The sequence below is a fragment of the Seriola lalandi genome, unplaced genomic scaffold, assembly GCF_002814215.2.
Source record: "Seriola lalandi dorsalis isolate HSWRI2012SDOR001 ecotype SW California unplaced genomic scaffold, Sedor1 jcf7180002054576, whole genome shotgun sequence".
In the NCBI taxonomy this organism is placed as follows: Eukaryota; Metazoa; Chordata; class Actinopteri; order Carangiformes; family Carangidae; genus Seriola; species Seriola lalandi.
Window position 1 is genome coordinate 129,411 of NW_019525129.1, and position 18,075 is coordinate 147,485.

Genomic DNA, 18,075 nt, shown 5'->3' on the forward strand with positions numbered 1-18,075 from the left:
TTGAGACGCACACAACAATAACGGTACTCCTGAGCCAGACATTAACAAGTGGGCATTAGGGACACTGTGGCTTTCACTTAATTAAAGAACCTAATGTCTACCATCTTTCAGGTTTCAGCGGCACTTATACCTAAACCTTTAATAACAATCTTTACAATTCCACGTCTGTGCAACGAACCAGAGAACACTTTAAAATCAACTGATTTGATATTCTGATTATTAAAATATATTTTCAAACTTTTTTTTACCTGTTAGATGACCACTGAAGACTGTACAATCAGTATAATTTTCTTCTTTTTATGTCACCTCTTATCCTAACTCAGTAAACACAATGATCATCCGTAGCAAAGGTAGCGTGGAATAAGCGCTTCTCCAAACGATTCTCCTCAGCCAAAGTCAGTTCAAAAGCTGCGTTGAAAGCCGCTTTAGCCATAGCAGAGACCAGTTTAGAGTTGGCAGCAATTTTTTCCCCACATTTAACAGCTTCAGGCACCAGCTGGTCCACAGGATAAATTTTACTCACCAAACCTGATTGTTTGGCTTCTTGAGCATTAATCTTGTCTCCTGTTAGTACCATTTCCATTGTCAGGGACTTCCCCACTGCACGAGTCAGGCGCTGGGTGCCACCCGCCCAGGAATTGTCCCCAACAGGATCTCTGGTTGGCCGAACTGTGCCTTCTCTCCAGCGTAGATGATGTCACACATCATCTCAGGGGGAACACCACCCGACCAAAATCTGCTGCCTGCTTGATGAGATGATTTCTTCCTGGGATTATTTTTTTAGTTCCATGATGTTTGAAAGGTTTAAGCAATATACCAATTGTTTCAAATCTGTCTGTTCACTCAACTCAGAGATGCTGCTGCCAGTACTGCAGCTGACTGACAAAGCACAGTACAACCTGAGGGTGACTAAATCAGGTGTTAGGGTTATCCTCCACATCTGGCACTTTCACTTCTCAATAAAGTAGCCCACTTACTAGACAGTTTTTGATATTTATAGTTTCCTGACAGTTGAACCAATCATACCAGTCATTCTCACTGGTACAAGTTGCTTTCAATTTTAATGAATTATACAAAAAAAGATGTGTTCAGTTTGTCTCTGCCACTGCAACAGCGGAGATGACCTTAACACTTAAATCAGCTGCCAGATTTGTGATATTGTTGTGAAGTAGCTACAGAAAAAGTTGCTTTGTTAGCAATCCTGTGGTTCAACAAGTAATAGCCTACACTGCAAAACATGCACATTTGTGTATTTAATCACTGGGTCAGTCTAAAGTATTGTAAGGAGGAACAGTGAAGCACAGTTTTTTCTTTTTCGCAGTATATAGTAATTTTTTTTATCCTACATTGTTGTTTCGCCTAATGATGTAGAAAATAATGTACATGAAGTAAAAACTCCTGCCTTTAAAGTGTGTTAGATATGGAGTTAAACATCCCTTACCAGCTGAGCTAAAGAAACCGTAGGCCTAATGTAAATGCAGAGCCAGGGCTAAGCTAAAGGCTAGGAGATGGAGATATAAGCCTTTTCTAACATCCATCTTCATTGGAAATGTCAACTCCTTGGCTAACATGTAAGTAACAACACCCTCCTCAAGCAGAAAAAGGAGGCTTTCAGGGATGGAAACAGGGAGAAGCTCAGGTGTGTGCAACGTGAGCTGAAGAGGAGATTAAAGCAGGTGAAGGAGGACTACAAAAAGAAAGTACAGAGTAAGCTGCAGCTCAACAACACGAGAGGTGTGGAAGGGGATGAGGACCATCACTGGCTATAAAGAGAAGAACAGCCAGGCAACACCAGCTGATGTGGACAAGGCCAAGAGTTCAACCTGTTCTACAATAGGTGTGAGACAGCCTCACCTGTTCTTTCTCCGACTGCTTCAGCTGCATCTTCTCCTACAGGATCTCCTTCACAACCTGACACTGCAGCTGGAACTCCCTCCACACTGGGGTCAAGTCTCCTGTCCTCTACAGCAGAGGAGGTGATGGCGGAGCTCTAGAGGCTACATCCTGGAAAAGCAGCAGGCCTGGATGATGTGTGTCCAAGGCTGTTAAAGGACTGTGCAGCCCAGCTGGCTGAGCCTCTCCAGAGGATCTTTAACTTAAGCCTACAAACAGGGAGGGTCCGGGTCCTGTGGAAAACATCATGTCTTGTTCCGGTACCTAAAGTAGGACACATCAGGACTGTTATGGAGAGACGCATGCAATGTAAGAACCATCCTCTCCACAACAGGCAGGGCAGAGAAGCAGCTACAGCAGCAAATGTCCCATCTCACTGCACTGCAGAAGGTTCAGAGGTTCAGGAGATCTTTTGTAGAACAGCTCAGCCAAAGGAATTGGCTAATGAACTTGACTGATTGAACTATTATTATTTATTATTTATTATTAACTATTATTATTATTTTTGTTAATGAGCTGCTGGACACCTGAATTCCCCGCAGGGGATAAATAAAGTATCTATCTATCTATCTATCTATCTATCTATCTATCTATCTATCTATCTATCTATCTATCTATCTATCTATCTGTCTATGAAAAGCTGCAGGCGAGCACAGACACACACATCATCATGATTGTCTGTCTGTCTGTCTGTCTGTCTGTCTGTCTGACTGACTGACTGACTGACTGTCTGTAGGAGGAGACAACTGCCTGGACGAGGTGGTTGAAGCATGTTCGAGGGGTTTCATTGGCTGCCTCTCCTCAGTCCAGTTTAATCACATGGCTCCTCTGAAAGCCCTGCTGCTGAATCGAGGGAGCTCATTGGTCACGGTCCGGGGTCCACTGGTCCAGTCCAACTGTGGAGCCCTGGCAGACTCCATCACATCACACAATCTGAGAGGTAACACACTCTGTCAGTCACTGGAAAAGCAGCTGCTTTGATTCAGCAGATAGAAACAGAATGAACTCCTCTTGCAAGTTCTCCAATCCTTGCTGTGAAACATTGGATGATAATAATGTTTGGGCCTAAAACAGTTTTTTTGGGTTGAGTTTATTTTATTTGAACAGTTACACACATTGCAAGCCCTGTGAAGTTAACTGGAGAAATGTCTCTTACTGGAACAAGAGGCCACAACATTTGTGTCACAAGTCAAACAGACTGGCTGAATCTTTAACAATGTATTGTCTTCTATACCATTTACATATGGAATATGTTTTTGTTAATTATTTTTTTAAATTACATACAATAAATAACTGATGGAGAAAAAGTACAATATTTCCCTCTGAAGTGGAGCTGGAGTGTAAGAAAGAGTTAAAATTCTCAACTAAAGTAAATGAAAGCTTTGAGGTTTACAGATTTGTCATTTGTGTCATTGTTACAATTCAGGAATAACTCAGAAATTAGTTGAAACCACCTTTGTGTGTACTGGAAGTTGTTAGTCGTTGTTTTACACCAAAAGTTTATGAAGCTAACAGAACGAGCATCACTGCTTATTTGCTCAGTCAACACAGTTAATAAATGTCTCTTATGCCTCTACAGACCAAACTGCAACAACAGATAAAGAGAAGGAACAGCATGGCAGTGATAGCAGACATGATGTGGCTATAATCGCAGGTCTGTTCTCTTCTGTTTACTGACAATGAGTCCCAGCTGTTCTGTGTGTTTTACTCTGCCCATCTGCCTGCATTTGAATAATTTCCTCTGATTCCTCTCACTATCTCTCTTTCCTTAGTTCCAGCTCATTTACACTATAGACTCTACTTTGGTGTTGACATAAATCACAGCATTGCACCATTGAATTTTCTGTGGGTGCCCTGTGATTATTTCTTTAACTGGTATCTTTGGTGTGTTGGTGACTAGGCCCACACTGAAATCCTGATACCAAGGAAGAGTGTGTCTTGCGCAGTTACCTGGTCATCAGTTCAGGACACTTTTCTTCCATAATATTTTGGTCACTGTTTTTGTTGAGGGCAAATAGAGTGAAATCATACAAATCCCTTCATTCATCTTTCACTCATTGCTATACTTCCATTTTATGTTTTTCAACCAGCTGACGTGATCAATCACTAGTCATCAGTCAGAATCAAATCTGTTCCAAGCCTGACAGAGAAAACATTAAAGGGTGCTCTATCACCAGGTATAGCTGGAAGTCTGTCAGATCTTCAACATGAGTTAAAGAGAGATGTCATCTGCTGCTGACAAAACATTTGAGCTGCTCTGTTCATGTTTGAAACTCTGCTCATCCCAGACAGTCTTCTGAGGAAGACTCTCTGCAGGATTCCTAAACTGTCAGTGCATCACGATGCTGATTTGTCACAGCTCGAATATGCCCCTCTACACTGCTTGCACAATTATTAGGCATGTTGTATTTTTGAGGATTAATTTTATTGTTGAACAAATACAGTGCTCTCGGCCAATCCAAAATGTTAATAAACCTCAAATCTGAATATTTAAGATAGTAAAAGTGAGTTTTTGGCTTTCTTAGGAGAATATCCATTTGTGCACAATTATTGGGCAGCTATTAATGTGCAGAATTATCATGCAACAAAATGAAAAACGAAAATTTTCCCATCTCACTTGTTTATTTTCATTTGTTAAAGTGAGAATAACAAACAACTCAAAATTTACAAATAAATATTTCTGACATTTCCAAAAAAGAATTCAGTGACCAATATAGCCACCCTTCTTTTCAATAACAGTCATAAGCCTTCCATCCATGGAGTCTGTCTTGATCTGCTGATGATCAATTTTTTGTGCAGCAGCAACCACAGCCTCCCAGACACTGTTCAGAGAAGTGTTTTGTCTTCCCTCACTGTAAATCTCCTGTTTAAAAAGGGCCCACAAGTTCTCAATAGGGTTTAGGTCAGGTGAGGAAGGGGGCCATGTCATTATTCTTTCATCTTTAAGGCCTTTGCTGGGTGGCCACGCAGTGGAGTATTTGGATGCATGTGATGGAGCATTGTCCTGCATAAAAAGTCATGGCCTTCTAGAAAGATGCAGACTTTTTCCTGTACCACTGCTTGAAGAAAGTGCCTTCTAAAAACTGGCAGTAGGTTTGGGAGTTGATTTTAAGTCCATCTTCAACTAGCTCATCCTTAATAAGCCCATAGCCCATACCAGTACCAGACCTCCACCTTGCTGGCGTCTGAATGGAAGTGGAGCTCTGTGCCTGTTACTGATCCAGCCACGGGCCCATCCATCCATCAAGAGTCACTCTCATCTCATCAGTCCATAAAACCTTTGAAAAATCTGTCTTCAGATATTTCTTGGCCCAGTCTTGACGTTTCAACTTCTGTGTCTTGCTTAATGGTGGTCGGATTTCAGCCTTCCTTAGCTTGGCCAAGACTCTGAGCACTGAACACCTTGTACTTCTGGATACTCCAGGTAGGTTGCAGTCCTGGAATATGACGGCACTGGAGGATAATGGTTTCCTGGCGGCTTCACGATTGATTCTTCTCAGATCTTGAGCAGTTAATTTGCGTCTTTTTTCTCAACATGTTTCTTGCAACCTGATTGACTATTTGCAACAAAATGTTTGATGGTTCTGTGATCACGCCCCAATATCTTAGCAATTTCAAGAGTGCTGCATTCCTCTGAAAGGCTTTTTACAATTTTTGACCTTTAGAGTCAGTTAAATCTCTTTTTCGGCCCCATTTTGCACTGTAAATTCTAACAAGTTGAGTTTACTTAAATAAATTTAGGAAACCGATTACCTTGGGAAAATTAAGTAAAGGAACTTAATTGTGCGAAGTAGTGTGAAATTATTGGATTTAAGTGAGCTCTACTTTTTTTTTAAGTTGTGAGAACTTAATGGATCTCAGTGTAGTTAAATTCAAATCAAGCTGTTACAACTCAAATATTTTGAGTCAGAGTAACTTAATACATTCTGCCAAAACAAGTGGCCATCACTTGAAATTTGTCAAAAACTACACTTAAGGTAAGCTGTAAGCCGCTTCAATAAAGTTGACCGGAACTTTATGTATACTGTGCCAAAGTAAGTGAGCAGTACTTAATTTCAATTAAATGCACTTAACATACCTTAGTTAAACTAACTTAGAAAATAAGAATTCACAAAATGGCATTATTAAAATATTTGTTTTTTATTTCAGTATTTGTAAACAACAACAATCAACATGCTGTTCATTCTGAAACTTGTCAAGACCATCAAATGTCGAGTTTGGCTGAACATTCAACACAACATGAACTTATTTACTAAATTTGACCTTCATCCAAAAATTGCATATATTGTATTGAATTATAGTAGGCCAAACCCTTCTGTTAGCAGAGAACCGGGCCAGTCAGTGCAGGGCAGAGAAAACAGGGGCAGTTCGAGGCAAATCCCTCCTTGTAGTTTTCGGATTGGTACAAATTCCTGTTAAATTATGTATTTGCTCATGTGTTTGTGAGAGGGACTGAGTGTATGAGCGTGTATGTATGCGAGTGCTAGACAAAAGTATGTCAGTGAGTATGAGTGAAAATCAGTATGTGATGTATGACAGAATGAGTGAGACTTAAGAGTGAGAATGAGAACAGAAGGCTCTTGATGGACACTTTTCTGAATGTCTCACAGCAACAGACACTTGGGAACATTTAGTCCCTAGCCATAACATCTAGCTCAAAAGAGCATTTTTTAATGTTTGGAGTTTTGGGCTGAGCTTTTGTTGTCCAAGGTTCAACAATGTCTTCTGGATGAACTCAAATGTGTTCTTCATACTGTTGTTTCTTCTCTTGCGATGATGTGATGATGATGAAGGAATCTCTGCTGACACCGGCTCAGTTGTATATAAAAAGGTTTATTACAAAAAGGCACAGCATCGTTGAACAAGCATCAAAAACAGCCTGTGAGAGGACCCAAGGCCAAAAAGGATCTCCCCCCCTTTGTCCCAAACTCATACAATTTATAGGCTGAATATTCCCTTGACACTTCTTAGCCAAATCCTAACAGCCTATAGAAGAGCAGAACCAACATTTATGTCCATACATGGTCATTCTCTGGGTACAGATAGATGAAAACATAAACTTGCCACGTTGTACAAAGGTCAATGTTGAGCAATGTAAGGATGTGGAGGCCAGGAGAGGTGCTCCCCCTCTTCAGGCCCCCCGTCCTTTACTCCTATAGTATCCTCCATAACATTTCCATCCTGAACTCATGTCTCAGTCAAGATACCACATATTTCCCCCCTTCGAGACTACACTGAGTCTCGAAAAAACAAAAGAATAAATCATACATGAATACAATTATAATAGAGATAACCATTCCTTCAACATATGTTTTCTTTAGCATATTTTAATTTTTTAGCAAAATCGTTCTTGGAGTGTGAGAGCGAAAAACCTGTCTGACAGCCATCTTTCCTTAATTTTCCATCAAACACTCTGGACAGGAAAATTCTCCCACGGCCCCTCTGCATAGGCGACCACTTACAGTCCTCCAAATCAATTAAAATAAAAACTGTCATTATTTGTAGCAATTTATGCAGACTACAATTTAAATAAACACATATAGAAACCTCAGAAAAGAAAATCTAAATATTGTCCAAATTCAGGCCAGTCGTCTCGTCGTACCTTCCAATGGACCTTTCCCTGCTTAGTCCCCTATTTCCCTAGGCGTTAAAAGAAAAAACATCTGAGGTCCCAATATATTTACTCAATATAAAACATCATTCTACAAACAATTGATACAAATAAATCATTATAAAAGTTAAGTATCACTCATAAAAATATATATGTAGGTGAAAACATAAGAATATATCACACTGCAGCTTCTCAGCAGCGTCGACTCTTTATTGTAGTGTTGATGATGTATCGGATGGTGATGTTCAGATCCGATACAACTGTCCATTTTAGTGCTTCTGAGTCCCTTCAAAATAGTTTTCCCCCGCTGTCCTTCTGCAATGAAAGGAAAAACGCAAACCAGTATCTTTGCCAAAAACAACAAATGCATTTTAAACATCAAATACCTTTGGGGTAATCCAAATGGAGTGCATATATCAAGCCGAACAGAGGACAAAGTCCTAGAGAGGTTGTGGGAACCTCATCCATGACTATGTTTCCTTCAAGGATGATTGCAATACTGTTAATCACTGGTGGCGTGTCATCAGTCATGACTCAAAGAACCCCAACAGGCACCTGGGAGAAGTCTTGTGCAGTGTCCAAATCCTGCATTCAAAATAAAAGAACACAAATAAATTTAGGTAGGATGTTAAGACCCATGGTTATAGTGTGTTCACTCTTATGATCAAAGTGTCTGCAGCACTCTGGAATACTGTTTTTGAGAGCTCTTTAGATTATGAGCAGGTAGAAATGGCTGGATTTCAGCACTACACCTTAACAAAAAGCATTTTAAAAAAGCTGTACAACTTAATCTGGGAAACTCAGATTTGGCTCAAACGTTGAATGCATTGAAAATCATATAAAACACAGATGTGTAATTGCAATTTAGTGATATAACCCTCTAAACCCAAATTTTATATCAGGCAGAAATGGAAATTAAACATTTTCACCTTTCACTAAGATAGAAAATGACTTTCCTTCAGCATCACATGTGAGGCAACAAATTTGTTTGTAACTCCGAACTTATTAAAAATATGTCCCTTGTTTAATGTTGTAACATCCCCACTTAAATATGTTTGGTTTGGTCAAGTGTGAATACAGGCTATAATACCTAACTTGATCTCAGTTTGGGAGAATTTAACTATTGGCTGCAAACAGCCAATAGTTAAGCCCAGGTGTTAAGCCCAGGTGCACTACACCTAAGCCTTGACAAAAGTTTTTTTTTTTTTTTTCATAAATCAGACCTGAACAAATGAAATCTGAGAACTGAACTGAACCTGGTATGATGTCCTAAAATATGCATTGTATGATGGTCATATCATTGTCATTATAAATGTACTTACTGAGCAACTGAGGAAGAATTCGCTGGAATTATCTCCAAGATACAGGGGCAGACATTGCAGGACAGCAGTGCGTGTTGTGGTGATGTCAGTCTCATGGAAAAGATGACAAAAAAAACAATAAGCAGAAGAATATATGAAAGAAAAATATGAGAAAAAAAATCTGTGGATATACGTGTGCTCGAGTTCCAACATTATTGATGAATTACTTGTACTGTTGTAGCAGCTGTAAGCCTACTTGACGCTTGCAAGCACACTACTGTAAGGTGGTAATGATGAAGATCAGAAACAACACTTACTTGTGTATTAATTGACTGGAGGAGGCGATCAAGTGATCGGCCTACAGCTCCTTTTCTGGATTTGAAGAGGTCAATGAGACGAGCGGTATGGTGGTCCAGAGCTTCATAGAAGTCTTTTTGAGGTTCTTACTGGCAACTCTGTAGAACTCTGCAAACACCTTAAACAAAAAGAAAAAAACACATCCAAAGGATTGTTTACTCCACCATGACAGTCATTTAACACCAATAGTCTATTTGACTGTCATATACAATACATTTTTCAAAAGGTAATGACCAGATTTACTCAGTGATACATCAATTAATCATTAAAAGAACCGAAACAACAGTGTAATCCACAATGAAAATATTGATTACTTGTGGTGTGGTTCAGTATAGTGCAGTGTAGGTGGGCCATACCTGACTTTCTGTGAACAGCACAGGCCAGCGTTCCATCATCCTTTTAACTGGAGGCTGTTCCTCCACAATTTCTTTGCGTTGCAAAGAAAATGTCTGGTCCATCATTTTCTTCACATCAGCTGAGTCCGGAAGCCTCTTTTTTGCTTCATTTTCAAGTTGTCTTCTAACAGACTCAAGCGAATCTGCATTTTCACGATTAGGAAAATTTGGCAAGAAATTTGTTTCACTTCTTTTTGCCCTTTTTATGTTACTACATGATGGTGCTCCTTCTGGGAAATCCCTCTTTCGCTTGTTGCCATTCACTGTGACATCGGCCATTCCTGATCTTCTCATTTTTGTACGAAAATTCCCCATCTTGAATTTAATGCTATTATTCCATCCACAATATCCAGTGGGTGATCCAGCATCTTTCAGACAGGGATGTTTTGCAATCAGTGCAGCGGCAACTTCTTGACAGTGTTCCTCTGTGGGGTATGCTGTGTACTTGTACATTGCCTCTGCAAGTCTTTCTAAGATCACATGTTTCATGTCCCGAGAAACATCCATTCGAGTTCCTTCCTGCATATAGGCCAGGTCTCCCTGTCTGAGTCGATCAATTTACATCCAAAGAGAAATCTGGAATATCAAACGCAGAAGGCCAAGGATCCGGCCTCATCATTTGAGACTTTTCTTCACTTGTATACAGTATATCTGTGTCAGATGTGCATGGTGAGGACAGTGTGCTAGAGACAGAAGAGAAGGACTCAAGAATTTTCAGCGTGGCTTGATCTGGCAGTTCTGACACATCTGTCAGATTACAGAGGGCATTGTTAAACAGTGGGTCTTCAAACTGTCGTGTGAAGTCATATGGTAGTGCTAGTTTAACTTTCAAATGATCCAAGAGAGACTCAAGGTTGCCTGGTTTCTGATCAAGACTGATTCTTTTAATGTCACAGTCAGTGACGATGACTCTGATTGGCCACTTCTGTCCATCATCGTACAAAGAAGAGAGCCGTAAAGTTAGTGTTAGGCTAGCATAATATGTAATGCTTCAAAGAGACAGTGTGCCTCTGATTCGGTAAGCTGACAAAGGAAAAATATCATTGACATTGACAATAACATTGTCAATTCAGCACGAAGATGCTCATGATACCACGCAATCATTGGTTTGCACAAGAAATCAATATCTGCATTAATCACTAGCACTTGCTTAATCTGCCTGAACTCTGAAAGCCCTCCACATGAACCTACAGAAACCACCAATACTGACAGACACAGCTGACAGAACTGTGTTTTGGAGCCCACATCTTCAGTGCAAAATGTCTTGAATGTTCCCTGGGAGGGAAGAAATCATTATGCTCTTCACTTGAAAGTGTTGGTTTGAAAAAGGAAGCACAGTCCAAATGGTACGCCATCATCTTTTGATGTCGCCTTCGCCAAAGTTAGTGGAACATTTTTGAAGTTCTGAGTTTCATGGATGATTTTTTTGAAGAACTTGTGCTTCCCTTCGAACCGCATTGTCCACATGTCTATGAGAGGTCCAAAGACTTTTGTCAAGTGGGGATAGTGTTCGGCATAGTGATGCTTTGGACGTAGTCTGCAATCTGGAAAAGCATTCCACAGTAACTCTCTGTGTTCTGAGATTTTAGACTATAAATAGAACAAAGACTCATCTGTGAATCTTGGAGATACAACCAATTCAAGCACATCTTTTAAGACCATGAGCACCTCCCATGTCTCACCTCCCTCAGGTACATGATGCCCAATCATTAAAGGGAGGGATCAGATGAGACACCAATTTTCATGTCCGTTCCCTCCTATTGTCTTCCTTGAGGCAAATGTCTTTGGAACTGGTTGAGGTTTGTCTGTTTTGTCAGAAAATGAATATGGGAATTCTTTGATGGCCTGATTTAGTGTCTCTCTACACTCTCAGTGTATCTTGAATGCACAGGCACAATTCAAATGGGACCACTCCCTCCAAAAAATCATGCAGAATGTCTGGTGGAAATCAATCTATAGCATGAAAATATTTCAAGTTTTCACTGAGCGCACATTCGCCTTTTACTCCACAATGTGCTACTTTAGATGGGTCCTGCTTGATTTCCTGAACCTGTCTGTCATGGGCATCTTTGGTTCTCAGTGTGTAAAAACCTGAGCTGACATTTTATGTTTGGATTTTTTCTCGTGTAGCCATACAAAACCTGCACATTTTCTCCACAATAAAGCTCTCTTGAAATCCCGCGAATGCATGGGCAGCTAAGTTATCTGCTGCAACATACAGAACAGTCCCCTTAATGCTTGCTCCCAACTTTTCAACATAACCTCCATTCTCCTCAAGTGATACTAGATCTTCAATAAGTGGACGTAGGACTTCATGATACCCCTTTTCTTTAATTGCTTTACCTTGCATAAGACAGCTAACTGTATGGCATGAAGGGATGATTGGTACTTTGAGTGTAGATTGGCAAGAACCCAATATACTGTGCACAACTTGTACTTCTTCTTAGAGGTTCCGAGGGGGATTGCAACCTTAAAGTCGTCAATATACAACCCAAGGGCAATTCTGAATTCATCTTCTGCTAAAATAGCATTTTCATTAAAGTGAGAACCATCCCTATAGTTACTGTATTCATTTTCTTTAGAGCTGCTGGTGGTGAGAGCCTTAAAACCTAAAACATAATCTTTACTCAACAATGCCTGAAGCATTTTAATCAGTGGAATGTACACTATATTTTGACCCTGCTTGTCAGTAACAAACTCCACAGGTTCCACAACAGGAAATTTTTCACTATGTAAGTTGCTCTCCTATTGGACGTTGAAAGTGAGCCTCCAGCTGTTGTGTGTTTCAAATATACATTTGTGTCTGTCACTGCAGAGACTACCTCTTTAACAACAGCATTATCAATATCAGAGTAATGGCGTCTGAGTATCTCCTCAACCACTGAAAACATCAGTGGTTCTGAAAGTTGAAATACCTATCCTATTTGCTGGATGATTTCTTGGAGAGCACTTTCCTATATGTTCAGTATTGTCTGCATTTTCAGGAAATGTGAAGCTAAATTATGCTCAAGCTGAGACTCAAGGTCATTGACATCAACACGAACGCCTGTCAGCTCTTCTTCTCCTAAACTAGTGTCATCTTCACCTAGGGCAGGTTCAGCTAAGACAGAGGTGCTGTCCTCAGTGCCACAGAGCAGCACAGCTATTCCTGGTTTGAACTGAAGACTAGATGTTGAATACGTTTGGTCATGGTTCCTACTTTTGTGTGTGTTAAAAGTAGAGTACACATTTGTCTCAAAGTCACAATCCAGATAGGGGCACTTCACTTTTTGCATCAACTTCAGATGCTTGTGTAAATGTGTAAAAAAAAATAATTTTCACTGCAGGGCTCGTTAAACTCACACACTTGACAATTAAATGTTTGCACATCATCTTTTTCACTGGTCACCTGCGAGTGAGATCTGGATAAATGAACCTTCAGGGCATTGAACGATTTGAATGTGCAAATACACTGCTGATGAAGACATGGTATTGGGGAGGTTCTTGTGAAGCCATCATGCTTTAATCTATAATGCCTTAATAGCTGGCCTTGTTTTGGAGAGACAAAAGTGCAGAACTTACATGCATCCCTCTTCCAGTAGACACCTGAAAAAAAAAAAAAAAAAAATTTGACTAAAAGAGACCACCTATTGTAATGTCTAATGTTGAAGAATTTGGGATTAGAAAACCGTTACAAATTATTTATCATTGGTATTATTTGTCAACATATTTTATATTTAAAAGCAGCGATAGAAATAAAAACAAAAATGTATTACATTAAGACTGTAGTCACCTATATTGTACAGTCATTAAATCAGTTTGCTCTGCTAAATTTTGAGGTAATGTGAAAATACAATACATTTCAAATGAGCTGCAATATCAGTGAATTAATTGTATTACCTTGTTATATTTGCCTACATCTCATTTTACTGATAGCATGAATGAAATAATTCAAATGATTAAATTTGAAATGCAGCGCAATAATAATAAATGAATAATTTCACAGAAGTCATGAAAAGAATTCCTAAATGAATAACAACAAACCTGATTTTCTCCTCGGGTGAGGACAGTTCGCCACAATCCAAGACTTTTTTTTTGAGGATGGTCCCTTCTTTACTTGTAAACTGTACAGTCTGGAATCTGGATCTGTTTCGGAAACAGCAAACAGTTGTCTTTAAAACAATACCAAAAAACTTTTGTCACATTATCATTATTTTCTTACAAAGGTTTTTAATGTAATAATTTTGCAATGGCGGATCAAATTAAGACACAAAAATAAAGTAGAGTCATAGCACTTTTACTCGGAGTCCTCAGGTTGAGCTGCTGCTAACGTCTGCTCTGTAAATCCACGTGTAGACACAGCAATGAACAAACCTTTACCTTACTGACGTACACACACACACACACCGTCAGGACGTCTGACCTGAAATTATTTTTACAGCCCAGCAAGAGTTCTGCTGTGGAGTGAAATAGGAAGCCGCAGCCCGCCGCCGCCATCCCTCCCCCCAACATGTTAAACGTGCTTAACTCACAGCTAAATTAGCAGCGGAAAAAAACCTAAATTAGCAGCGTGCGCTAATACAACCGCTAACAAATTAACAGACAGGAACCGGCCGAGTCAAAGCACTTCTATCCGGATTCGCTCATGTTGAGCTGCTGCTAACTTCTGCTCTGTGAACCCATGTGCATACACACACAAGTAAACATGCCAACAGAAGGTCGGAGACGCGGAGTTGTCAGCTTTCTTCAAACAACTCTCATTCCAAACATTACATTATATTGACAAGTTTACAAAAAATGAAGGTTTACACTTACCGAAATCAGTGTTAGAGAAAAACTGCCGTGAGAGCGCTGGGACCATGTGCTTGGCTTTGACCTCTCCTGCATCAGTTTGCCTCCAGTGGTAGATACGCGCTAACCGGAAATGGACATGCGCACTGGGGTGCACAGCTCAGTAACTTAAGTCTCATACCACGAACCATGCCACACACTCAAAAAAACTAAGTTCATATAACTTAATGAAACAAGTATGTATATAAAAAGTGTAGAAAACTTGATGTAAGTAAGTAAACTTAAAAAACTAGTATGAATTAAGTTAAATGCACTATTTCATCTTAAGTCAGGACAATGTTTGCATTTACAGTGTGTCTGAGGAAAAGAACCTGCCTAATAATTATGCACACCTTGATATAGGGTGTTGATCTCTTTATGCCACACCCTCCCTCATTACACAAATACACATAACCGTATATGCTTAAATCCAATAAGCATTCAAGTTTATACAGCTTGGAGTTGGAAAATATGCATAAAAATGATGATATGGTCAAAATACTCACTTGCCTAATAATTGTGCACACAGTGTATACTACTATCTATTCTTTGATTAATGAATATTACATAATGTGAGAAATGATAAAACTGTACATGAAAAAAAATGTGTTATCCTGGCTGCTCCTCAGGTGTGTCCACAGCCGTGGTGTTCATCGTAGTCTGTGTCCTGGCCTTGGTGACCCACCTCCTGTACAGGAGTTGGATCCAGAGGAGCAACAAAAGCATCAAGGAGAAGGAGCATTGCCACGGCAACAGGACAGGGATTCACATAAACAACTCACTCAGGGACAACATGAAGGAGTACTATATCTGACTACAGGAAGTACTACATCTGACTACAGGAAGAACTACATCTGACCACACCTCACAACATGAAGGACTACATCTGACTACATTAAGTACTTCATCCGACTACAGGAAGGAGTTCTACATCTGACTATAGCAAGGATATACTTCATCTGACTATAGGAAGAAGTACTACATCTGACTACATGAGGTACTTGAACTGACTACAGGAACGGGTACTACATCTGACTACAGGAAGTACTACATCTGACTACATGAGGAAGCCAGAAGTCAGAAAAAGTAATATATCTGACTACAGGAAGAACTACAACTGACAACAGCAAGTACTACGTCACATGTCGTTCTACATGACAACATGAAGAACAACATGTGAAGGAGTACTACATATGGCTACATGAAGGAGTACTACATCTGACTGCATGAAGTACTACATCTGACTGCATGAAGTACTACATCTGGCTACATGAGGAAGCAATACATGTGACTATACATCTGACTACAGGAAGAACTACAACTGACAACAGCAGGTACTACGTCACATGTCGTTCTACATGACAACATGAAGAACAACATGTGACTACATGAAGGAGTGCTACATATGGCTACATGAGGAAACACTATATGTGACTACACAAAGGAGTACTACATCTGACTACATGAAGTACTACATTTGACAACAGGAAGGAGTACTACATCTGACTACACAAAGTACTACATCTGCTAGGAAGGAGTACTACATCTGACTACAGGAAGGAGTACTGCATCTGGCTATAGGAAGGAATACTACATCTGACAACATGAAATACTACATCTGACTACATGAAGTACTACATCTCACTGCAGGAAGGAGAACTACATCTGACTACATGAACGAATACTACATCTGACTACAGGAAGTATTAAATCCAACTACAGGGAGTACAACATCTGAGTACATGAAGGACTACATCTGAGTACACATCTGACTACAGGAAGGAGTACTACATCTGACAACAGGAAGGAGTACGAAATCTGAATATATAAACTACTACACCTGACTACATGAAGCACTATATCTGACTACTGGAAATACTACATTTGAGTACATGAAGGAGTATTACATCTGGCATGAAGTACATGAAATACTACACCTGAGTACATGAAAGAGTAATACATCTGACTACAGGAAGTACTACAACTGACAACAGGAAGTAGTATATATGGCTACATGAAGGAGTACAACGTCTGACAACAGGAAGGAGTACTACATCTGACTGCATGGAGTACTGTCTTTAACTACAGGAAGGAGTACTACATCTGACGACATCTGAGTACAGGAAGGAGTTCTACATCTGACCCAATAAACTGGTACACCTCATTACATGAAGTACTACATCTGACTACACAAAACACTACATCTGACTACATGAAAGAGTAATACATCTGACTGCATAAAGTACTACATCTGAAGGAAGGATTACTACATCTGACTACATGAACGAATACTACATCTGACTACAGGAAGTACTACATCCAACTACAGGAAGTACTACATCTGAGTACATGAAGGACTACATCTAAGTACAATAAGTACTGCATCTGGCTACAGGAAGTACTACATCTGACTACAGGAAGTACTACATCTGAGTACATGAAGGACTACATCTAAGTACAATAAGTACTGCATCTGGCTACAGGAAGTACTACATCTGACTACAGGAAGTACTACATCTGAGTACATGAAGGACTACATCTAAGTACAATAAGTACTGCATCTGGCTACAGGAAGTACTACATCTGACTACAGGAAGTACTACATCTGAGTACATGAAGGACTACATCTAAGTACAATAAGTACTGCATCTGGCTACAGGAAGTACTACATCTGACTACTAATCTAAGCCACATACCTCTCTCATACCTGGGTTTGACCACGTGGATTAGTTCTTGCACCATTCCTGATGAGCACAGATCTGTCAGCTCCAGACCTGCTCCTGGACCAGGTATTGCTATTGAGGGGGGGGACTCTTCACAGTTGTTTCTGACAGCTTCACAGTGGTGCTGCTGCAGTTTTAAATCAGCAGATGAGAAGGAATTAACAGAACATGCTGCACCACCTGAATGTGCACAACATCTTCTTATTTCTTATCTCTCTTGTTTTCGATGAATTTCTGACCCTGATTGTTTCCACACTTCAGTAGAATATACTCCATGTGTACATGTTCAAATTGGCTGCCATTTTTGTTTTTTAGTGTCGTAGTTAATCTTGTTGTGTTGAGAGGAAAGAGAACAGGGGCCACCCCTGCCTACTGTATGCACTGAGTGCCTAATCTGTCATCATGGTTTCCTTCCTTTAGACTTTATCTAGGCTTGATCAGCACTAAGGCATTCCCATCTCCACTTGCAGGAGCTTTTTGTCGTTTAGCCCAAATAAAACACTGAAGGATGAAGGTGGAAATTTACTATAGCTCAACCACATCCGTCGTTTGACCACTTGACAATGTGTGAAATGTTCTGCTGTTTCTGCACTGCATTGCTGCAGTAGTATTAATCACTAACTCAGAGGTTTTTATTTATTATTATTTAATTTTTGCATTGCAATGCAGTTTATCATATGATTTCTTTTTATTATGATTAATAATTTGTACAACTGCAGTTTTATTAGAGGGATATTGTAAAGATGGGTAATTTAATAATAAAACTCAATATATTCTTATCCCTTTGTTGTAACACAGTTTTGATTTTAACTTTCCGAAGAACAAGATTTTACACCATATTGCCAAAAGTGTGTGGACACTCTCAGTGGACTTGGTCCTATCCAAACCTCTCATCATCCTCTGTGTCTAAGCTTGACCAAGAGAAGAAAAGCTGCACTCTACTGACACTAAAGGTCTTTGGGCAGAGATAGGGTTTTTGTTTTAGC

The 18,075-nt window shown here is 39.8% G+C and overlaps 1 protein-coding gene across 1 annotated transcript; it reads right to left on the reverse strand.

Moving 5' to 3' along the window:
- Positions 1 to 319: 319 nt before the first annotated feature.
- Positions 320 to 724, reverse strand: LOC147818482 (enoyl-CoA hydratase, mitochondrial-like). The gene is given in 2 exon segments (XM_087176999.1): positions 320 to 630; positions 633 to 724. Coding segments are annotated over 2 exon segments (387 nt in total). The 5' UTR covers positions 709 to 724.
- Positions 725 to 18,075: the final 17,351 nt, after the last annotated feature.